This window comes from Pan troglodytes, chromosome 18, assembly GCF_028858775.2.
Source record: "Pan troglodytes isolate AG18354 chromosome 18, NHGRI_mPanTro3-v2.0_pri, whole genome shotgun sequence".
Classification (NCBI taxonomy): domain Eukaryota; kingdom Metazoa; phylum Chordata; class Mammalia; order Primates; family Hominidae; genus Pan; species Pan troglodytes.
Genome location: NC_072416.2, coordinates 70,468,618 through 70,492,583, shown reverse-complemented (window position 1 = coordinate 70,492,583; position 23,966 = coordinate 70,468,618). Strand labels below are relative to the sequence as shown.

Below are 23,966 nucleotides of genomic sequence, written 5' to 3'. Positions count from 1 at the left end.
TCTTTTCTATCACTTGCCCCTTCCCTGCCACTCCTTTTGTTATACATAACAGCTAATGTAACATTTTAATCTTCTTGCATAATTGCGGTTGTAAACTATGACCTCCTGCTTGTTTCCCCAGCTCCTTGTTAGAGAGTAGTCAGAATTTCAGAAAGTCTTGGTTTCCCTTTTGTTCCCATATTACATTTCCATGTGGAAGGCAGATCTTAAAGGGATTTTCCGAGCGGATGAGTGTAAGTCTACATCTAATTGTGGATTTGTATGCATAGTCTGCTATTTAAATTCTGCACTAAGTGCTAGGGGAAAAAAGAGCTCGCTTTAAAGCTTCTTTCAAGCTGTTAGACCTTCTTCTGGGCAATTAGAATAATAAAATGCAATTTAATACCTTTCTCCTTCCAAGTTGCCAGGTACATTTATAAGCCACATGGCTTTCCCTGACTGGGGGAATAAGTAAACTCATGACAGCAATGGTGAAAATATCCTAAAATGTTAATATTTAGAAAGAAGTAAATTATGATAATCTTCTTCCTGAGATCCATTTAGGAAACCGGTGGATTTTTCTCTATTTGTGACTTCCTGAGGAAAGCAATGCTTACAAGATGAAGTAGAAATGCTTTGTTGGTAGTATTTCTAGGACATTGCAGAGGAACAATTTGTGGTTTCAATAGTGAGGTGGTAAGTCCTGGGAGAACTCTAATAGATGCAATGAAAAGAGGCCAGATCCTTGACCACAAACAGTGAAGAACACAGTGGCGGCTTCACAGCCTCCCAGAGGCTAACTTTGGGTGTCCAGCAACAGGTCTGTGCAGCTAGGACCTTCTTTATGTTTACCGAGAACTCATGTCAGTAAATGGAAATGAAGACCACAAGTAAAGAATTCTTGGAAACCCAAAGTGTTAGGGAGCTGTGGGAAAATATCTCCCAGCTGGCTCCCCAGCTTATGTGGATAAATTTAGAGACTGACTTAAAGACCTTAGATTTAGAGCTTCCAAAGAAAGCAAACCTCAGGCTAAAATGAAATTACCTCAGCTGATGAACAGCCTAGACTCTAGATAAGTATTAGTCCAAAATCACAGTCTCAAGAAAGATGCTTATGCCAGGAGGTCTGCATGTTCACACATGTGTAGGATCAGTGCTACTGAGTGTCTTGACTTGGGCACCCCTGAAAGCAGGCTCTGTGACAAGGAACTGAGGGTCAAGTAGTAGTTGATGTGGGAGGTGGTCTTAGGAAACTCTGGTTGGGGAGTGGGAGACTGAAACAAGGAAGGGAAGGAAGCAGATAAAAGGTGTGTCCACTCATTGATTGACGGGCATTTGACTGGTTCCATATTTTCGCATGTGGTATATATACACAATGGAATACTACTCAGCCATAAAAAGGAATGAATTAATGGCATTCACAGCAACCTGGATGGAATTGGAGACTATTATTCCAAGTGAAGTAACTCAGGAATGGGAAACCAAACAGCATATGTTCTTACTTATAAGTGGGAGCTAAGCTATGAGGATGCAAAGGCATAAGAGTGAAACAATGAACTTTGGGGACTCTGTGGAAAGGGTAGGGGGGTGAGGGATAAAAGACTACAAATTGGGTTCAGTGTATACTGCTTGGGTGATGGGTGCACCAAAATCTCACAAATCACCACTAAAGAACTTACTCATGTAACAACAACAACAACAACAACAACAACAACAACAACATTGGGTTAAAAAAAAAAAGGTGTGTCATCAAGTCAGGTACCACTGTGAGCAACTGGGCTCAGGTCCATTGAGGAAGTCTGTGAGACAGCATGCCTCGGGTTACCTCTGATTAGGGAGAAAGGAAGGTGGGAGATGTAATCTACCATCTCCCCATCTGACATTGCTTGAGGGTTGCTTCTAGGGGCATTAACTCTTGAGAACCTGAGCTTGTCCTATGATCAGGTTCCTACATCCAGAAGAAAAGCTTGCAGGCAGTGAGACACAGGTGCAGCAATAAAGACCCCCTGCTACCCCAATGGACACTGATACCTTAGTGCAGGTGTGATGGTTTTTATTTTCATGGTTGACTTAGAAGTTTGTCTGAGATCCATAGCAGATGCTGCTCCCCTTGTATCACTATGATCTGATATTTTCAGGGCAATGAGCTGTAAATACAGGTGTGAAAGGCCAGATAAGGAAAACATCGTGCCTAGGATGTACATGACCTTGGAGATAGATGGAAAAGTCCTGAAGGCAGGACTGGCATTTTCCATGTGTATGTGCGTTGGGGTGTGTGTGTTTAATTCTCTTAATTCTCTTCTCATTGCTTGCTTAATAAGTACTCCTGAATGAACAGTGGAAGAACTTTCTATTATTCCCGCCCAAGGGAGCAGAGGCAGAAGTCAAGAGAGCAGGGGTGAGCGGCTGCTGCCAAGTCCCTTACGTGGCTGCTGTTCATTGCCTCCTCCATGCAGAGCTGATTGTCCTGCAAGGTCTTCCTCTGTCTCTTGCAGACATCGTGCAGATTCTTGATGTCAAGTTGCAGGCTTAACAGCTTGCTGTTCAGGCTGCTCACTTCTCTGTCTCTCTCCCCCGCCTAGGCAGCCAGAAAAACAAAAGCATCAATTATAAACTATCAAGAAAGTGCTGCTATCGTTCACTTAACAGGTTGACAGAGACTTGAAATTTGCTGGAAATTTGTCCATCAACCATTAGCTGTTATTACTCATCCTGTGTAACATTTACACAGTTTCCAATTGCCAGGTGTCTGAGCGCTCTGCATTATTCAGACAATTACTGATTTATATTAATTAATCTTCACCACACTGCTGGGGGTGCACAACAGACAATTCCCCTGTTTTTCAAGAGGAAGTCAGTGCCTAGAATAATTCTAGGCACCTACTGGACTGTCTATAAATATTAATGGCTCTGCCACTGATGAACATATTGAGATGTCAAATGAACTTGTCAAGACAAGTATAGTGAATCCATGATGGGCTTGATATGGGATTCTGAAGTCTCTTACCTTTCTCTTCTACCCACTAGACCAAAAGATCTCCCTCACCTATAAACCCAGTGCTTTTCTTTTCTTTCTTTCTTTCTTTTTTTTTTTTTGAGACGGAGACTTGCTCTATTGCCCAGGCTGGAGTGCAGCGGCACGATCTAGGCTCACTGCAAGCTCCGCCTCCCGGGTTTACTTAAACCATTCTCCTGCCTCAGCCTCCCGAGTAGTTGGGACTACAGGCACCCGCCACCATGCCCGGCTAATTTTTTGTATTTTTAGTAGAGACAGGGTTTCACTGTTTTAGCCAGGATGGTCAAGATCTCCTGACCTCGTGATGTGCCCATCTTGGCCTCCCAAAGTGCTGGGATTACAGGCATGAGCCACCGTGCCTGGCCAACCCAGTGCTTTTCTTTAGAGGCATTCACAATGGGAACAAAAGTGAAATCCCTGGGCTGGTGGCGTAAGATTTCTGTCTTTGATTATGAGTGAAAAGAATTAGCTAATTGTTGCTAGATGGGGATGGAAAGTAGTGATTGAGATATAAATAGAATGTGTGGGGCATAGTAACTTGGGTGGGGGTGCAGGTGCAGAGCTGTTGTAGGACGGTGGGGCTTTATCACTCCAGGATGCCACCTCCACTCCCAGAGTGGTGGGTGGCAATGGTGTGAAAAGGAAGGTGGAAGAAGTCCTGTGTGAACCTGTGTAGTGCTTCAGTTCTGTCACTGTGCTGGCTTTCTACAACACTTGTGAGCACAGATGTTACCGTTACTGAGTTTTAAATCTAGGAACTGAGGCTGGCTCCTTCATGGTAAGTACATGGTTTGGCTCCATGTCCCCAACCAAACCTCATCTCAAATTGTAATCCCCATGTGTTGAGGGAGGGACCTGGTGGGAGGTGATTGGGTCATGGGGGTGGTTTCTCCCATGCTGTTCTTTTAATAGTGAGTGAGTTCTTACGAGATCTGATAGTTTAAAAGTGTGGCACTTCCCCTCACTCTCTCTCTCCTGCTGCCATGTAAGATGTGCCTTGCTTCCCCTTTGCCTTCCGCTATGATTGTAAGTTTCCTTAGGCCTCCCCAGCTATGTGGAACTGTGAGTCAGTTAAACCTCTTTTCCTGATAAATTACTCAGTCTCCAGTAGTTCTTTATGGCAGTGTGAAAATGGGCTAATACAGTACCTATCTCTTAGGTTAGATTACCAAGAGGGTTCTTAAGTGAGGATTCATGGCATCTATTAAAGAAACACTCCCAAGAAAAACCAGCATGGAAGAGGGGGAAGCAGGACAGGGAAGGGGTAAAAACCAAGTATAGGTACATTTTCAGAGAGTCCTGTGGTCAGTAATTTTAGCCTGCTCATACATGAAACTCTGGAATATGAGCTACACCTTAGAGTCTGTCTTGATTGGTGTCAATGAAAGCTGGGCTGTCAAACTCAGCATCAGTCAGTCAATGGCCAATGGCCACCCCATGGGTTATAAGCTCCTAAGAACTTCCAGCTCTCTGCCCCTGTAGGCAAAGTGACTTCAATAGTCTAAAGGCAATTCTTCTAAGAGAGTTACAGCTGCAAAAGTGCATAGTAGGCAGGGGCTAGGTGCATGGAAATAGTGAAGGGATCTAAGCCAAAGTGCCCAAGGTCTCACATCTGGTTAGCAGTAGGGCCAGGAGAGCACATTCTTCCTGACCCTGTAGCCAGTGCTCTGCCCTCATATCCAACTGACTGGTCTGTCTTTTGAAATATATGAGCTGCATAACACACATTCCCAGAGGAACTGGAGACCTGATATGGACATCGTAAATCAAACCTTACTGGACAGGTCAGTTTAAAGGACCCCTGCACAAGGCCGAGGGAGGCCGGAGGACAACGGTGAGAATTGGACATTGCAATGTCAGAGTATTCGGAATTCAGAAGGTTTCCCAGAACTGCTGCTGTCTCCGCTGATTTATTTCTTCATTTCCATTTAGTACCTGGACTTTTTTTTTTTAACCACTTTACAGTTTAATTAGGTTAACGGCATGGCTCTGTCATTAAAAGGATTTCATTATCTCAAAACTCTCCCTCCTCCTCTCTTGCTCTTATCCTTCGTTCCTCACTTCCAGAAAAATAACAGTGGATGTCAACTGCCCCAAGCATGTAATTACCATTAAGACAATTACCGGGGACTCTCTTAAGAGAATATGTGTAGAGTGGCCTTAAAAGATGGTGTACAGACACTGTTTTCTAACTTGGAAACAAAATCCTTAACTCGATAAAGAGTGGTAGTTTGATTCTGGTGCTTTGGATCCCTTTCCTGTGGTCACCACACTGGGAATAGGGTATGGAGCCTCTCCAGGAAGTGGGACCCTAAGGAGCCTCTCCACTCTGGCCACAGGACTGTCTTTCTTTGGCATCTATGAGCAGGTTAGGTGACAACAAGATGCCTGCTCCACAGGAGAGCCAAATACCCTATACTCTTGCCTTGGTGCTGAATATATGTGTCTTAAGGCAGGGACCCTGACACCAGATTGTTCCCCATGGAGACCAGCACACTGAGGGCTCACTAACAAAATACCAACAATACACACTTGAGTCTCTCTAAATTAAAAGTTAAGTGCTCTCTCTCAGGCCAATAAAAATATCCTTTCTCCCTCCAGTTTTGGATGTCCTCTGAGTAGAAGGCCTGACAGCCCAATTCTTTTGCACCACCAGAAGTTCAGAATTGGATCTTCAATATAGATGATCTCATCTAATTTGTACATTTAGCATTGGCTCAGAGTCTCTGAGAAAATGTCTTCATTCACGAAACAAGGTTTGGAATAAATCATCTTTCTTTGAATATTCCTTAAACCAGTTGAATAACAAATATGTTTTGATGGATGTCAAGTGAAATTTACTTTTGAAAAGAAAACCATTCACTCCTGAAGACCAAATTATAAAGAGGTTTTGATGCATCAGAAAAGGAGTAAAAATGCTGGGAGAGTGATCAGGTGATTTCCAGAATGATGTTCGATTTTTAATTATAGGGAGTTATTAGAAAAGGCTGTGTTCACCTCAGAACCCCAGAAAAGCCAATGTTTCTGGGGTCTCAGTGAACCTAATTTCTTACTGGTATCTCGCACAGATATTAGCTGTAAACTATTTATAATCCTATCTACTTTATGAAGGCTAAATTCCAGGCAGATGCCTTTTGAGTATCAACATGCAATAGGGATAGATTTAATCTGACATTTCATCAATCATAGCTCTGTAACCATTACTGGGGCATGAGATGAACTGAGAGTCATAATGTTGACCCTCAGGCACCATCTGATCTTGTCCTGGATCTGAAGTCATTAACAATGGCTGAAATCATAAGTCTCCACTGCTAGGTGAGTTTTCGTTTACATAAGTCATGTACTTAGATACCCGGTTGCTCTTATATAAGGTTGGAACCTGGTCACTCTGCTTTGAAACATATGACAGCAGCAGCAGCTATCAACCCACAGGCAAAATGATGAGTGCTGATACTGCAGTTGCTACCATATTCATGATAACTATTGGAAAATAGGTTATTTACTGAAGCAAATTTTCTGTATTGATTAAACGGGTCTTTTGTCAAAAAGCATGGTATCTCAAACATACATTTCAAAATAGGAGAAGACATTTTGCTTTAGGTTTCCAAGTATTAACACTCTCAAGCTTCTTCTTGGGGGAAGCTAATGTTAAATTGAAGCTCGTGATTCAGTAGCATTTTCAGAGCCCAAGAGCATTGCAAAGATTCACAATGGCAGCATTCCCAGGGATGTGGCATTTCAACATGAAAATCGGAGTAATTTTGGATTCAACCAATAACACCATAAAGGTCATCATCTTTGGGATATTATCTTATTTGTCTGAGGATGAGGACAAATCTTCAATAATCAATGGGAAACCACTTTTAACCACCACTAATATCACAACCATTCAATTTATGGTAAGAGTTATGCCTTAAGAATCATGAAACCTTAAAAACTAACATTGATTCAGGAATTTTTACATTTCACTTGTGTAATAGTAGAGTTTACAGTTATCTACAGTAATTTTAAACACTATTATTGATATTACTGACTTGATTCCCAAGTTGACTTTTCCATTTATAGAAATATTACAGTTTTTGCATTACTTATGAATGAAATTAATGGGTACTTATACGAGGTTTTGCCTGTGAACAAAAATTTAGAACCAATTATGTTCATATACTGAAGAGTGACTATATTTTATGGTGTTCTAAATTCTTTTAAAATTGGTGTATACTTATGTAACAAACCTGCACATTCTGCACATGTATCCCAGAACTTAAAGTATAATAAAAAAGATTTAAAAAAATAAAGAAAACATTATGAAATGTAAGAAAGCTAAACACACACACACACACATGCACACACTTAGATTAACAAATTAAAAAAGATATCTGAGAGATCCCCTTATCAGCTGTGTATTCAAGCACAAGTTATTTAACTTCTGTGCCTACATTTCCCCATGTATAATATAGAGATAATTATGGTTTTCTTAAGGTTGTTGCAAGGTTTAAATGTATTGGTAAATACAATGTACTTAGAACACTGTCTGACACATATCGTGGAAGGCTAGATTAGTGTTTGCCATAAAAACAAAATTGGCACACCCTGTAAGTATACAGACTAGGATACATATGACATATGGTGGAGATCAGCCACCTATGGAACGTGGGCTGATTTTTATTGGCACCTGGGCAATTTTCACAGACTTTTCACTATGATATCATTTGAGAAATTATTCTACTAAGAAGGTAAGCTCCATGAGAGTAGAGATCTTTGTCTATTTTGTTCACTGCTTTATTCCCAGCTCCTAGAACAATGAACGCCTGGCATATTGAAGGTGCTCCAAAGATATAAATTAAATGAAGAAAGAGCCTTCTAGAAAATCCATACGAGATCCTTGTTCCCCACAGAACTGGTATCAAGTTCTGTATGGCTCCAGTAATGCAGCAGGAAAGGAGTGGACTGCCTGTTTCAGAATCTGTTCACCTCTTGGTAGGAGGTCTGTTAAAAAGCATATGGTACATGGGACAATCCTTTACTCATCAAAAAAGTCCCCTTAAATCCTGTCTGGAACAAGGTAGGGCATACATAAACATAGTTTGCTGCTGTTGTTGTTGTTTGAGACAGGGTCTTTGTCGCCCCGGCTGGAATGCACTGGTGTGATCATGGCTCACTGCAGCTTCAACCTCCCAGGCTCAAGTGATCCACTTGCCTCAGCCTCCTGAGTGGCTGGGACCAAAAGAGCATGCCACCACATCTGGCTAATTTTTTTTATTTTTTGTAGAGACAGGGGTCTTACCATGTTGCCCAGGCTGGTCTTAAACTCTTGGGCTCAAGTGATCCTCCTGCCTCGGCCTCCCAAAGTGCTGGGATTACAGGTTTGAGTCACTGCGCCTGGCCCCATAAACACAGTTTGACCAAAATATTAAACTAATCAGACACTCCATTTTCATATCATTCCAGATAAAGAGAGAATGTTAGCAACAATAGTTAATATCGATTAAGTGCTTTCTACATGCACTACCTTTGCTAATCCTCATACCAAGTCTTTGGAATAGGTGATCATCATTCATATTTTCTAGATAAGGCAAAGGAAACTTAAAAGTAGGAAACAAACTCAGTATCATACTGCTGGTAGATATGGACCCAGACCCACCCAGCTCAAGTCTGGGCTCTTAAACACGATGCTCTGCTGCCCACCTCTGTCCATGATATTTTGTGATGCTTATTACAGGAATTTTGAATCATAAAACATGAAAAAAGTCCCTTGTAATGAATATTCAACTCCATGCATATAGAGGAGTTAGGAGCCTTACCTCATCTTTCATTTCCTTGGCAGCTCTCAATTCTCCTTTAACCTTTAGTATTTTCTGAGCTTTGTTATAAACCTGAAAAAGTCCAAGTATTTAAGATGGAAAAAGTATAAATAAGCCTCTGCCCTTTAAAGATTTTCCCAGCTGGATCTATGCCCTCAGCAAGAGGTTTGGAAAATTTTCCTGAACTGTTAGCAATACCCACTTGCTTACCCATCTGTTTGTGTTTTTAAAAGGGTGTTAAAACCTCCAGATGGCAGGAGCATGGTTTTACATCTTTTCCAGAAAACCACTACTTGGTGAACCAAACAGTTTCTGAATTTACCCTTCTTGGAAAGCAAAAAGTCTGAATCGAGTTTACTTTTTAGATTTCTATGTACTCTACGGCTCAGATATAGCTAATATTATGTACTTATTATGAACCAGACATGATGTGCATGACCTAACTTCATTCTCACATGAACCCTGGGAGGCAGGGACTACTACTATCCTCATTTAAAGATAAGGAAACTGAGGCCCAGAGAGGCTAAGTGACTTACCCAGGGTCACAGAGGCTCTCTTACTACTCTATGAGGAGCTTCCATTAATTTTGTAACTATTCATATGAAATATCTGATGATATGGTGTTTTTGAAGCATCAGCTTGCCATAATGTTGATGCTCATAAAGTTAGGAAACATGTGAAGTGCTGAGACTTATCTAGCTAGAAAGCCTCCCAGGAAACCAAAGATCTTTGCACATGTATGTGCATGTAAGTACAGGATGATGCATTTGAGGTCATAATGCACTGAGCTTATTAAAATCATCTCATTCATTCTGTTTTTAACCCTAAGAATAGAGGAATTTCCACCAGGAACTTACCTGCAGAATAGTTCAAGGAATGAGAAGCTATCAAAATACTCATCCTTTGTAACAAACCACATCCCCTATCCCTAATATAAGCCAAGAGGAAGAAAGAATGTTGGTGATATGTGGATTCTGGAATGTTTTATGGAGCTGAATTCTGATTTCCTGCATTGAGTACCCTCTGAAGTCTTCATGCACAGAGGTGCATCATGGGAATGGAGGTGTGGCTCAGGCTCACCTGGTGGGGACAGGCTAGGTGATGGTGTAGTAACAAACAACCCCCAAGTCTCAGTGGCTTACGACCGTGAAGGTTTATTTTTTACTCATGCTACATGTCCTTTATGAGTCAGCTGGGGCTCTGCTCCACATTGTCCTCAATGTCCTCGTAGTCCTCAGCTGGTGAACTTCTATTATCTAGTATGTTGCATGTTGCCATGGTAGCAGAAAGGGAACTTGGTGAATCACCTACTGGTTCTTAAAGCGGAAGTGAAACACTTTGCTTCTGCTCACATTTCATTAGCCAAAACAAGTCACATGGCCATGCCTAACTTCTTCCTTTACCTCCTCAAAGAAATATAGGCATATGTCAGAGAGATGGCGGGTTTGGTTTCTGACCACCAAAATAAAGCAAATATCACAATGAGACAAGTCACACAAATTTCTTGGTTTCTCAGTGCATAGAAAACCTATGATTACACTATGCTGTGGTCTACTAAGTGTGCAATAGTATTATGTCTAAGAAAACAAGGTGCATAACTTAATTAAAAATACTTTGTTGCTAAAAAAATGCTGATGTGGACACAAAGGAGCACATGCTGTTGGAAAAATGGCGCCAGTAGACTTGCTTGATGCAGGATTGCTACAAACCTTCAATTTGTTAAAAATGCAATATCTGTGAAGCACAGTAAAGTGAAGAGCAGTAACATGAGGTGTGCCTGTACTGGCGAACTCACAAATGACTTCCATGCTAGTCAAGCAAGATTTAAAAAAGCGTGGCATAAAAGAACACTAAACAGGGTTCTAGGCCACCAAGCTTCTAAACCTGGTTCAGCACCTCACTGGAGGAGTGGCCTTTGGAAAGGCCTTCATATCTCTGCGGCTTCATTTCTGCTTCTGTAAGCTAGGAAGCTATAATAAATGGCCTTTAGAAGTCTTTCCTAGCTTTAAAGTTCACTGATTCAGTGCTCTACCACGATGGACACCTTTCTTTCGGAGGAACTATGAACTCACCCAAGTATCATACAAAAAGTTGTAATGGAACAAATGTATCCTTGAGAATCATACTTCTTTGCAGGCAAGCCCACTGGATAGTCAGGAGATGATTCTGAAATCAAATGAAATCTTGTCCAAAAGACAGAAAAATGATTTTCCAGATTGTGATGGTTTCATCCACTATGGAGTTACACAGCTGTAGTTGCAAGAGCCAAGAGCATTTCGAAGGAAAAGTAGAAGGCATAGGTTCTAACATTTGCATGAAAATATATTGAAATTTACTAAGTAAGGTAAGTAGGAAGAAAAAAAGAGAGCTGGAGTTTGTTCCATGAAGGAGATGTCAGAATCTTGAGTCATCAACAATAGCAGCAGGCAGTTTGGAAGGGCTTATGATGAAAAACCTGGAAGTGTTATATGATAAGTTTTTGATACATTTGACAGTAATGTTTGCCAGATGGATAGGGAAGAGTGTTTTGGGGGAGCCCCACAGGCTTTACGAAATGCCATGTGAACCTTCACAGTGCTGTCTGACTGAGGAGTATGGCTGGACAGATATTTTGTGGAGGAAGGGCTCATCCCAGAGGCAGGGACTCTCTACCAGATCCCCGGCTACTGACTCTCTGAAGCCAGGACTTTGCTCATGTCTCTCTCTCTTCTTGAACCCTTGTTCTTACATATTCTGTTCTGCCTCCTGCGTCTCTGTTGAGACCTTCATTTCTTCATGCCTTGTCTACTGCCATCTGCCCAGGCAACTCCTTTTTTGTATTCAAAACTCCTGCCATCTGCTTTTCAAAGTAGGCCTTCTCTTGGTGACAGCTGTGCCTAAAAAAATGATTGTAGTGAAAACAAAAACTTGGTCAGAGCTTCTAGTGATGTTTTGTGCCTTCCCTCAGTCTACTATCAGAGCATCTTGCAGATTCCCAAGAAACACCTAACACCACACCTCAAATGGGTGACTAAGGTAGCAAGTATCAAGTCAGGTGTGCAAAAAGAGAAAGTAACTCTTTCTATTACTCAGTGTTTTTGTTTAGCCCCATTTTCACCAAATGGCAGAAAACACAATCTTAGTTATTTCTGAGAAAGCACCACGACTTTCAGGTTAAAAATGAATCAGTTCATGATTCCCTCACAGTTCATGATTCTCTCAACCTCTTTAAGGCATCTCCAGAGTGTGCTTAAGATTTTGAGGTCCCAGTTTGGATCCTGGCACCAGGGGAAGCTTGTGGTCCATGGTCATGGGCATCTCTCCTAGCTAGAGTATGCCGAGGTGTCATTGTCCTGGTCAGTAGGCCACATGTACTAGTATTAGTCTGTTCTCACATTGTTATATGGAAATACCCGAAACTGGGTAATTTATAAAGAAAAGAGGTTTAATTGACTCATAGTTCTGCATGGCTGGGGAGGCCTCAGGAAACTTACAATCTTGGCAGACAGCACCTCTTCACAAGGTGGCAGGAGAGAGAATGAGTGCCAGCATGGCAAATGCCAGACACCTATAAAACCATCAGATCTCGTGAGAACTCATTCACTATCATGAGAACAGCATGGGGGAAAACACCCCATGATTCAATTACCTCCCACCAGCTCCCTATCATAACACATGGGGATTGTGGGATTACAATTCAAGATGACACAGCCAAACCATATCACCTTATATCCTGTGTCTTCCTCATCCTAAGGGCTTTGGGTCACCTGGCACTTCCTCATCCTTTGAAGATGCTCCTCCCTGTTCCCCATCAAGACACAAACACATGCACACACATACCACACATACATACACACACACCACATGAGAGCAGTTTCAGACTGTCTCTTAGACCTGTCCTATCAGCATTCTATCTTTTACCTTGAAAGGTATTGAGAGAAAGAGGACAGGATGCTCACTTTCCTGGTTTTGATCAAAAGTCCCTCTGCCCTTCGATCACTAAACCTATCTGGGAATCTATTGTTTTCCCTCCCTTCTGCCCCATCTCATAGATCTCACCAGCGTCTAATTCTCCTGCTTATGTTCCAGTTACCCTATTCCTCCTCTTTCCTAACTCAAACAGTCTTTGTGTGGTTTTGGAGAGAGGAAGGAAAAGGGGCATAAGTGAACAAGTTCTCTGAAATGCAGTTTTAGCAGGCCAGGATGTGAAACACATCAGTTAGTACTTCACATACCACCTGCCCACATTGGGTTACACAAATGCCGTAATCACAGTTTGCTAATTTTGACTCCCTCACCAAGGAACTGGTAAGTGCCTGGGTATATGGTTGACTCCTGGCCTTATAGCAACCTTGTTGCTCTAAGGAACACCGACTATTCCTTTTCCTTCATGGCCTGGATGGAAGAATATCAAGGGTCTGTTTTTCCTAATCTAAAACATGTTTCTGGGTTTTCAGGAAAGAGATGCTTTTTTGGTTTAAAATTAAAGCTATCTTTGTGGGATAATACAAACTAACTTAGGCTTACCTATACTAAGCCATAAGTCTTTCCTTTACTTATGTTGGGCTTTAGATTTTTCTCCAATGTTCTACCTCCTACCAGTGAAAAAAGTGTGATGAATCTTAGAGCTCTTAATTATTGAAATGATGAGAGGGAGCTAAACGTTTTCTCTATTTTTAAAAATATGTGAGCCCCATGAACAGACAGGGATACTTATTGTATACTAATTATTTCTACCCACAAAGTATGATTGGAGCCAATGTGCAGAGGCTTGGTGTGCAGAGGCTTGGCATGCAGAGAGTTCGCCTTTTTGAATCCAAACCCGGTTCTAAAGGAGAAAATCCCTGGTAGTGCAGAGCATAACTGGTAGGGGGAGATGGTATGAGGAGATGATGTTGGAGATGGTTTTGCCAGGGTTTGGGGTTCTGCAGAGTAACAATGAATAGGAACCTGACACCAATGTCACTGACTGAGCCATAGTCCAATTCCAGGACTGGAGTTCTTCTGGAGAGAAAGTAGGGCTAGTTGGGTCTCCCCAGAAAGAGGCTTTTGAATGACAGAAGAAATTAGGGGCCAGGAGGAGCAGGAGAAGGAATCCAGGATTTATGAGACTCACTGTCCTAGGTGAAAACGTCTCCCCCTGGCTCTCTTCTTTGCTACCTTTCACAGAGGCTGTTTGTTGTCTGTTCCAACATCCATACTCTATATTTTCCTTAGTAACAGATGCTCATTTTATTGGGATGTGCATGCACTCATCTAAAAGACTCTATCTCCTAGCCTCTCTTGCAGCTAGGTATGATTATGTGTCTAAGTTTTGGTCAATGAGACATAAAATGGAGTATTGTGGGGACTTCCATGAAATCTTCTGAAAGAGAAGTAGTGCACAGCTCTTTGTTCTTCCCACCTTTCTAATGACTTGCAATGCTGACTTAATGCCTGGTGTTCCACCAGCCATCTGGAACATGAGGCCTTAATGCTATGGAACTACCACTGCCAGCCCTGGATAGAAGGAGCAATTTCTATCTTGCTTAAGTAATGATTTTGTTTTTAATTTTTCTGTTTCATACACCTGAATCTAATGCAAGCTGACACTGACAAAACACACTTATTTAAGTTACTCTCAGAGATCTCTCTCTACAATTCACTCACCGTTTCTAGCACCTCCACTAGTTGCTTATACTCTACATTTTGGAACCCGTTTCATGGTGGACCAGCTCTTCAGTGATTCCACAGATATGTTTCTCAAATGCCCCTTCCCTTTCTCGACTTGCCTTGGTTTTCTCTTGAGATATCAGTTCTTTGTGTTCACTTTCTCCTTGTCTACTTGCTGTATGGAGTAGAAACAGCCAGGGTCAGGGAGAGAGGAACATTTCAGCCTTCCTACTGCCACCACTATTACTCCCATGCCATTTTGGAAAATTTCCCACTTTGAAGTACACAGTCCACCTAATCTTTGTTGCCATTATCATTGACTGACATGGAGAAAATTCTCCCAATTGGTTGCTCTTTCTTTCTTTACGAGATATATTCTTTCTGCCTGTCCAAAGCCACACATCTTCAAGACCCAACCCAATTGCCATTTCTTTCAACTTCCCTAAACTACATGTCACATTAACTCTTGTATGGCAGCTACTATATGCCGGGCAGTGTTCTGAACATAAAATAACAGAGCTAATCCTCACAGCAGCCTTGCCAGGTGTGTACCCTTTCCCCCTTACAGCCCTTTTCCCATACCTCTTTTAACACAATGATCTGCCTTTATTATGGTTGTTTGTGATTTGCTTTGTCTCTCCCCAAAGGTAGAAGTGATCTATTCTGGTGAAAGAACAGGAACACACAGACCTTTTTGAAATAATTTTAGATTTCCAGAAAAGTTGCAAAAATAGTACAGAGAGTTCCTGTATACCCTTTCCCCAGTTTCCCCAATATTAACATCTTACATGATGATACGATGATCAAAACTAAGAAATTAACATGGGTCCAAAACTATGAACAAAACTGCATACTTTGTTAGGATGTCACCAGTTTTTTCACTAATGTCCTTTTTCTGTTCTAGGATCTGATTCAGTATTCCACATTGCATTTAGTTGTTTTATATCTTTAGACTCCACTAATCTATGATAATTCCTCAGTCTTTCCTTGTCTTCCATGACTTGGACACTTTTAAACAGTACTGGAAAGTTATTTCATAGAATGCCCCTCAATTTGAATTTGCCTGATTTTTTTTTTTCTTTTTGAGAAAGAGTCTTACTTTGTTGCCCAGGCTGGAGTGCAGTGGTGTGAACATGGCACACTGCAGCCTCGACTTCCCAGGCTCAAGCAATCCTCCCACCTCAGCCTCCCAAGTAGCTGGGACTACAGGCACTCACCACCACGCCTGGCTAATTTTTGCATTTTTTTGTAGAGACAGGGTTTCACCATGTTGCCAAGGCTAGTCTCAAACTCCTGAGCTCAAGCGATCTGGCTGCTTCGGTCTCCCAAAGTGCCTGATGTTTCTCTGTGCTGAGATTGAGGCTATGCATTTTGGGCAAGTGTGTCATACACCTTCTTAGTGTATCATGTCAGGGGATACATGATACCAATGCATCTTATCCCTGATGATGTTGACCTTGGTCACCTGGTTATGCTGGTGTCTACCGGGTTTATCTACTATAAAGTTATTATTTTTCCCCACTATAATTAATAAATATATTAAGGGAGATACTTTAAGAGTATACAAATATCCTGTTTTTCTTCAAACTGTCACCTGCTATCTTTAGCAAGGTGGATCTCACTTGCAATAATTGTTACAGTAGTATTCTAATGGGGGTCTTCTTTTTCCTTTATTTCTTCTACATTTATTCACTGGAATTCTTCTGTAAGAAAGAGCTGCTCTTTCTCACCCATTTAATTAATGTACTGTTTACATCACTATGAACTCATGGATATCTATTATATGGGCTATAATCTAATACTGTTATTTATTTTGTTGCTCAAATGTTCCAGCTTTGGCCAATGGGCCAAAGGTTGGCTCCTGAGCCCTTTCAACAATACCCATTCTTAAGCACATCCTTACTTTTGGGTACGAGATGCTCCAGGTTCATCTTATACTTTTCCCTGCCTCAGCCACTTCTTCATGGAGTCAGGGCTCACATTTTGACTCAAGTTAACTTCTCTGAGTCTCAGTTTCCCCATTTGGAAACAACTGGAACAATAATACCTACCTTACAGGGTTGTTATGGGGATTAAATAAATAATGTAATGGGGTAATATTCAGACATTTTTAATGGGCATTTTTTCTTTGCCCTCTCCACCATAAACTCTCCAACATAGACTCTGCTTCTTGAGTTGCCCTGGGCTGATACTATGCAACAAGACTCTTGTCTTAAGAAAAGATTTTCCAAATTCCTTTATCTTCTCTCCCCAACCCAGCCCTCCTCCACCTTCTCCCAGGTTTCAAAGGGCTCAACAAAAAAGTCAAGGACTTTTGAGGGCGATATTATCAATTGGCATTCTCAGAGGTGCCTGCTCTCCAGCAGGAGAAGGGTTAAATGCTTTGTGATAACTTCAGCTCTGAACTGCCAAGTCTCTTAGGTTCAGCTCAGCAATCAAACTGCATAACCTAATAGAGCCCCTGGTGCTATGGGAAACACAAGACACTGATTTATATTTTAATATCAGTAATTTCCACAAGAGCAACATTTCTGAGTGTCATTTTACAATTTCTGTCAAACGCCAGCTCAGTTTTTCTTAATTCTGTTTATTGTGTCTGAATTTGCAACCTCATCCGCAATGCAGATTCTTGACTCCCAGGAGAGAAGAACATTTCCATCTTTCTCTAGAGTGGGAGGGATGAGGATGAGGGGCAGAAATGGGCTTATAAGATAATTGAAAATGTAAATGAAGTACTGTTTATTAAGAAATGGTTGTGAAGTATTTTTGTGAAAAAAAAAAAGGCAGTTCTGAACAAACTTAGCAAAAAATGACAAACAAAAGAGATGTTTCGGATCCAAACTGGAATCTTTCCTTCCAGAAGGAAAAACTGTGTGTACACTGCAGAATGGAGAGGAGGGAACCAGTACGGGGAATATTTGGCCATGTTTACTGTATGATCGTTGCTATGGCCATTAGCACTATAGCAGGTTGTAAAGTGCTTTGGGATCCTTAAGGATCAAAGGTGCCTGGCTACATAAATGCCAGATGTTGCCATTAGGAAGAAGGAGCCTGGTTCTCTCCTGTATTCTTTGAACATCTAATAAAAGAACAAAGCTGGTGCTGCTGGCACCAAACCACATCTCCTACTTGGTGTGTTCGAGGGGTGGGGAGCTTCCCAAAACCACTGGCTGCAGATACCTATCCTTGCATGCCCAGTCTGTCCACTAGTTCCCTGAAGGCCTGCAGCTCCAGTTTCTACATGGGTCCTTTCCCGCACAGTACGTGAGCAACCTCCTGTAAGGGCTCAACATCATGGTCTTCTTTGAGGGCTGAAATGTAGCTTTGCTAAAGGGTACCTTTCCCATGGTTGCTGCAGAAAGCCAGCTAAGAGTAGGAAGCAAGGCACTTAGAGGCCAGGGAAGCTTCTGGTGCATACTCTGGGCCCTTCCTACATGGGACTGGTGTTAGTCTCCACAATCCTGCTTTTCTGCAAAGCCACAGCTCTTGTAGATTGTAGTGAGCCCAGAGCCACCTGTTCTGCCTCCACTGGTGTTAAGACCTCATACTTTTCACAAGCATCCTTCAGTTTCATACACTCTAAATCCAACATCATGTCTCATTGCCAAACCTCTGGCAGAAGCCGTGTTGAGTTTCTCAGTGGAGCTATCGACCACATTGACTGAAGCCGCAGCAATGTGTTTCTCCCCAACCAAAAGGGTAAAAATAACAGGAACAAGTTGTCGGAAATGAAATTTCAATTCATCCACGCCCTTTCTACACTTCTGCTGCGACTCCCAAGCAGGGATCGATAGTGTTTAGACAGCCAAGGAGATTTTTTCCCCTCTTAAAGCACTAGATCAATAGTAAAAAAAAAAAAAAAATTCTCCAGCCCTCTGTATGTGTTCTAGTAAACGTGAACAAATCAGAGGCCTTTGGCTAAACAGATTGACTGAAGGCAGCAGCAGTCTGGTGCTTTGTAACTAAGACCACATCAACTGCACAAGTGGCAATGAGGGAGGAAACCCCAGTGCTCCTGTGGTCCCGGTAACCAGGAGCCTTCAAAGGGAATGTCTGTCCCCAAAATGAGTGGAAGAAATGAAAAGATTCCTGTGCACTGCAGCATTTGGGTGTGCCTTTTTAAAAAAAATTAAATACTCGCCGGGAGCGGTGGATCAGGCCTGTAATCCCAGCACTTTGGGAGGCCAAGGCGGGCAGATCACGAGGTCAAGAGATCGAGACCATCCTGGCCAACATGGTGAAACCCCGTCTCTACTAAAAATACAAAAATTAGCTGGACGTGGTGGCGCGCGCCTGTAATCCCAGCTACTCAGGAGGCTGAGGCAGGAGAATCACTTGAACTCAGGAGGCAGAGGTTGCGGTGAGCCCAGATCGAGCCACTGCCCTCAAGCCTGGCGACAGAGCAAGACTTCATCTCAAAAAAAAACAAAAATATTTAAATTAAATTAAATTAAATACTCGATAAGGATTATGGGCCATCACAGAAGAGCATTTTATTGGAAGACATTTTGGACCTTGGGATACTGCACACTTCATTTCCATTTTGTCTTTTACCTCTTTTATTTTTACTTTTAAAAAAGTTCTTAGCTATCTATGGCTTTTTCTCATTGCTTCACAAGTTTTCTCCCTATACTACTGTCCACTTTTCAAACATCTGAGAGTCAACTCAAACATTGGGTCCCAATCCAGGGACTCAAAAGACTATCATGAAGCTAGCCCTTCCTTGTGGGATTAAAAAATTATTCAGGTTGCAAAACCCAAAGGTGAACTGAGATGAATATGTGAACATCGTCCTTCATTATAAAAGACTTGTTATTCTTATCAGTGAGTATGGTGCTGACTTCCTTAATGAATTGATCATATTCATTATAAAATAAAGCATTGGCTGAATCTAGCATAGAAGCATATAAGAAGATAGCATGCCAACATGTATTAGTTTAGATAATATAGTCTTTCGTAGTAGGTTTAGTTAAATAAATGTTTATAATCACAGATAAAAGAAATGATTGTTACTGATTGTGCTGTGTTTACATGTCTGTTTACAGGGGTGTCCAATCTTTTGGCTTCCCTGAGCCACATTGGAAGAAGAAGAATTGTCTTGGGCCACATGTAAAATACACTAACGATAGCTGATGAGCTAAGAATAAAAAATACAAAATAAATCACCTAATGTTTTAAGAACATTTACGAATTTGTGTTGGGCCACATTCGGAGCTGTCTTGGGCTGCATGTGGCCCATGGGCCGCTGATTAGACAAGCTTGGTTTAGAAGCTTCCCATGGAGTCACTTTGCTTCGTATGAGCCCATAGTTTAAACCAGACCTATTCTCCTGGTCACTGGCATATCTCACAGGTATTCTAGAAGAGAGGTGCACCTCAGGCACTTCAAAAGTCAAGAGGTGGCTTACACCTGTAATCCCAGCACTTTGGGAGGCCAATGTGGGTAAATGGCTTTGAGCTCACAAGTTCAAGACCAGCCTGGACAACACGGCAAAACCCTATCTCTATTAAAAATACAAAAGTGAGCCAGGCATGGTGGTGCACACCTGTAATCCTAGCTACTTGAGAGGCTGAGGCACGAGAATCACTTGATCCTGGGAGGCAGAGGTGGCAGTGAGCTGAGATCATACCACTGCACTCCAGCCTGAGCAACAGAGTGAAACTCCGCCTCAAAAAAAAAAAAAAAAAAAAAGGCCAAGAGGTTAGGGGATAGCAGGAAATGTCTCTCTCAGTGATTATTTCCAAAGATGAAAGGAGAAACAGAGACTATAAATATGAACTTACTTATTAATTCAAAAGTGCTGAGAACCCAGTATGCATTGGGTGAAGCAGAAATGTACGATGAGAAGCGTAACTCCAAAAATACCCGTGCCCTATAATGAGCTACCTTGTGCTGTAGCCTCTCCCTCTCCAGTAGTTCTTCTTATTACCATGTTAATGTTTCAACATTTGAATATGTAACAGTCCTGTTGGTTTCAAAATGTGATACGGAGTTGCGCTGGGTTTTCCTTTGCCCCTCACATACTCTCTGCCTCTCTCCCCTCTGCTCTGTGTCCCATGAGCTGCATCAACCAGCTCTCTTGCCCTCTGCTCTCTGGCCCCTGCTTGGTTGACCAGTGTGGAACATCAGCAGGAAGGTCAGTGGGGGAGGGGACTGGGTCCTCAGATTCTGCCCTGCCAGGTCCCCAGAGGGACTTGGGGCCTTCTCCACTCCCCATTTCAGGTCTGCTCCCTCCCCTGGCCCCTGAGGCTTGGAGGTGATCAAGACCTACCCTTACTATACCTGGGCACTGCATGCCACCTTGTAGCTTCCTTATACCATGGCCACACCTTTATGCCTAGTCCCTCTATGAAGTAGTCCACAAATTACTCAGCTTGAGCATGCCATCTGCTTCCTGGTGGGATCTTAGTTTATAAGGTAAATAACAGGAAGTCTCATATGCAGGCATATTAGTTGCCTAGGGCTACTGTAACAAAATACCACACTCTAGGTGGCTCCAGAGGCTGGGAGTCCAAGATGAAGGTGTTGGTGGGGTTGGTTCCTTCTAAGGGCTGTGATGGAGAATTGGTTCCATGTCTCTCTGCTAGCTTCTGGCAGTTTGCTGGCCACCTTTGGTGCTCCTTGGCTTGTAGACTCATCATCCCAGTCTCTGCCCTCATCTTTACATGGTGTTCTCCCTATGTGCATGTCTGTCTCCAAATTTCCCTTTTATAAGGACACCAGTCATATTGGATTAGGGGGCCACCCTATTCCAGGTTGACCTCATCTTAACTCATTACATCTGCAATGATGCTATTTCCAAATAAGGTCACATTCTCAGGTTCAGGGGGTCAGGACTTTAACATATGAATTGGGGTGGGGGCAACACAACTAAACCCATAACAGTAGTTACCTATGAGCAACTATCTTCTATTATACTGGGGAAAAACATCCTCTCCTGCCCTCCTCCAGCCACCGTCTTCTCTCTCCTCTCTGCCCCTCACTTCTCATCTTCATGGATGAATTGTTCGCATTTGCTGCCTCTTGATATTTCCTCTATCCCCCTTTCCCCATATTCACCTTGTCACCCCTACCCTGGTGGCAGCAACTCTGAATGGCCAAGGTCAAAGTTTTGGTTGTCAACTCCAGGGGACCCTTTTTGGTCCTTATTGTATCTCACAAACTTGACATCAGTGGCTACCTCTAGAAATATTTTCTAGAAGCACTTTCTCCTTCTAGAAATGCTTTCTGTCCTTGGTTTCTGAGACTCTCTCCCAGACTTCCTCCTGCTCTTCTGATGGCTCCTTCACTTCCTTGGCAAGTCCTCTCCTTCTGGCCATTCCTGAAATGGTCCCAGGTTCTTCCTGGTCTTCCTGGTCTTGTCCTCCCCATTCTCACTCTACATCCTCCCTGGTCTTGTTCTCTCTTGTCAGATTTCAGTTATCATCCATATCAGGTTGTTCCTACAATAACATCTCCAGCACAGCTCTCCATCTGGAGCTCCAGATCTGGATAACAACTGCCTTCTACACAGGTGTGCTCCACTGACCCACAGGCTTCTGCAATTCAATCTCTCCAACACTAAATCCGTAAGCCTCTACTCCAAACCTGCTTCTCCTCTGATATCACCTTTTTAAGGTATTTAACAAACTTGCATAACGTTTATTGTGTGAGAAGGAGAGGCACAATTCCGAGCACTTCACTATTAACTTATGTAATCTGCATAACAGCCCTATGGGTACTGTGGTTATTTTTATTGTAAATGAGAAACTAAGGCACAGAGATGTGAATAAACTTGCCCAAGATCACAGAGTACCATGGGGTAAAGGCGGAATTCAAACTCAAGTAGCCCAACTCTGGAATTTGTTCTTAACCACTACTATATACTGCATCAGTGAAAGGAACTGCCATCTACTTCATTTGTTCCAGCCCAGAAATCTAAGCACCATCTTGATTCTTCTTTGTATTTCTCTCTCACTCACTTCAACTCCCAGACCCTTCATCCCATCACTTACCATGTCCTGCCTATTGGATCTTCCCAATTAATCTTCTATATTGGTCCTCTTCTCCTCAACCCCAATACTACCGCCCACTCCTCCAACAACCAGAGATACGATCATGTCATTTGCTTGCCTAAAGCCTTTTAATAATTATCCATTGCTCTCAAGGTAAAGCGTTCCTTAAATGGTTTAGGAGGCCTTTCTTCATCTGTGTCCTGTTTTCTTTTTTTTTTGAGACGGAGTCTCGCTGTGTCACCCAGGCTGGAGTGCAGTGGTGCAATCTTGGCTCACTGCAACCTCCGCCTCCCAGGTTCAAGTGATTCTCCTGCCTCAGCCTCCTGAGTAGCTGGGATTATGGCTGTGCACCATCAGGCTTGGCTAATTTTTGTATTTTTAGTAGATACGGGGTTTCACCATGTTGCCTAGGCTGGTTTTGAACTCCTGACTTCAAGTGATCCACCCAGCTTGGCCTCCCAAAGTGCTGGGATGACAGGCATGAGCCACCGCGCACAGCCTTGTGTCCTGTTTTCTGACCCTCCTCCCTGCCCTTCTTTACGTTTCCCGCCAGGGCTCTACTGAACTATGTTCAGTTTCTTGGACACACGCCCAGTCCTTGGACCATTCTGCTTGTGCTACAGCTATGTGCATTATTCCATTTCTCTCCTCCCATCATCTTTGGGTTAACTCAGAACTCAGGGTAAATATCATTTCCTCTACAAAGCCTTCTCTGAATCCCCAAGCTTGGGTTCTTCCTCCAAGCACATGCTCCCTTCCTGATCTGAACGTCCCCACCAGGGCAGTCCTCACACTATATTAGAATTGTGGGCATACTTGTGTGTATCTCCCTCTAGACTGCAAACTCCATAGATCAAGGGATTGTAAATTTTTGTTCACCATCTTATCTGAAGTGAGTAGAGAAATAACTGGCACATAGTGGATGCTCAGTAATATTTACTGAAAGAATGAAGAGCCAAATTAACTAATTTGCAGTAAGAGATCACTGTCATGAGAACTGGAATATTTTCAGTCCACATGGCCAGCACACACTCTCTCCAGAGGTAGACCAATATGAGAAGCCAAAGAGAGTTTTGGGTGACAGAATCAGAAGTAAGGGATACTGAAATAATCTGATATTGAATTATAACTGACTAGGACAGCATCTTGTAACTATCTTAGATAGCAAAGATCTTGGGGCTGATACAATCAGTCTGTTGGCTAAGGCTCCCTCTCTCCAGGACAGAGCTAGGAGGGGTCCACCCATCATTCCCTCTGGGACTATATGTTCCACCCGTCTGCATCATGAGATTGATAAGCTCTTTCTTACATAGACTACTCTGGTCCAGTCAAGTTTTGCAGATCTGAGATTTATCCTGTCTCTCTAAGGTGACGCTGGGTATGGTCCAGCTCTCCCAGAATAACTTTTCTCTCATTTTCAAGTTCTGGAAGAAGCTCCCCTGTAATCTACTTTGAATTTGCAGTATGTTCCAAATGGCTTCTGCTATTCAGAGGTGCAGTGGATCACTTTCTATTCAAATAATTAAGAAAGATTTTATGGAGATA

At 42.4% G+C, this 23,966-nt stretch overlaps 1 protein-coding gene across 23 annotated transcripts in view; it reads right to left on the bottom strand.

Annotated features, from left to right (window-relative positions):
• Positions 1-23,966, bottom strand: part of PMFBP1 (polyamine modulated factor 1 binding protein 1) — a 109,300-nt gene that overhangs the window by 43,248 nt on the left and 42,086 nt on the right. For 4 of the 23 annotated variants that reach the window (XR_010152417.1, XR_010152418.1, XM_009431218.4 and 1 more), the window contains exons 1-3: positions 9,654-9,931; positions 8,797-8,868; positions 2,405-2,557 (exon numbers count right to left, since the gene is read on the bottom strand). Coding sequence is in view for 15 of the 23 variants with exons in the window: in XM_009431218.4 (XP_009429493.1) it covers positions 2,405-2,557; positions 8,797-8,808 (165 nt within the window). In the remaining 8 variants the exon portion in view is untranslated. Of the gene's footprint in view, positions 1-2,010; positions 2,127-2,404; positions 2,558-8,796; positions 8,869-9,332; positions 9,560-9,653; positions 10,090-10,868; positions 11,673-14,424; positions 14,603-23,966 lie in introns of those variants that run through there. The other 19 variants (XR_010152419.1, XM_063797361.1, XM_063797360.1 and 16 more) reach the window with 14 other exon arrangements.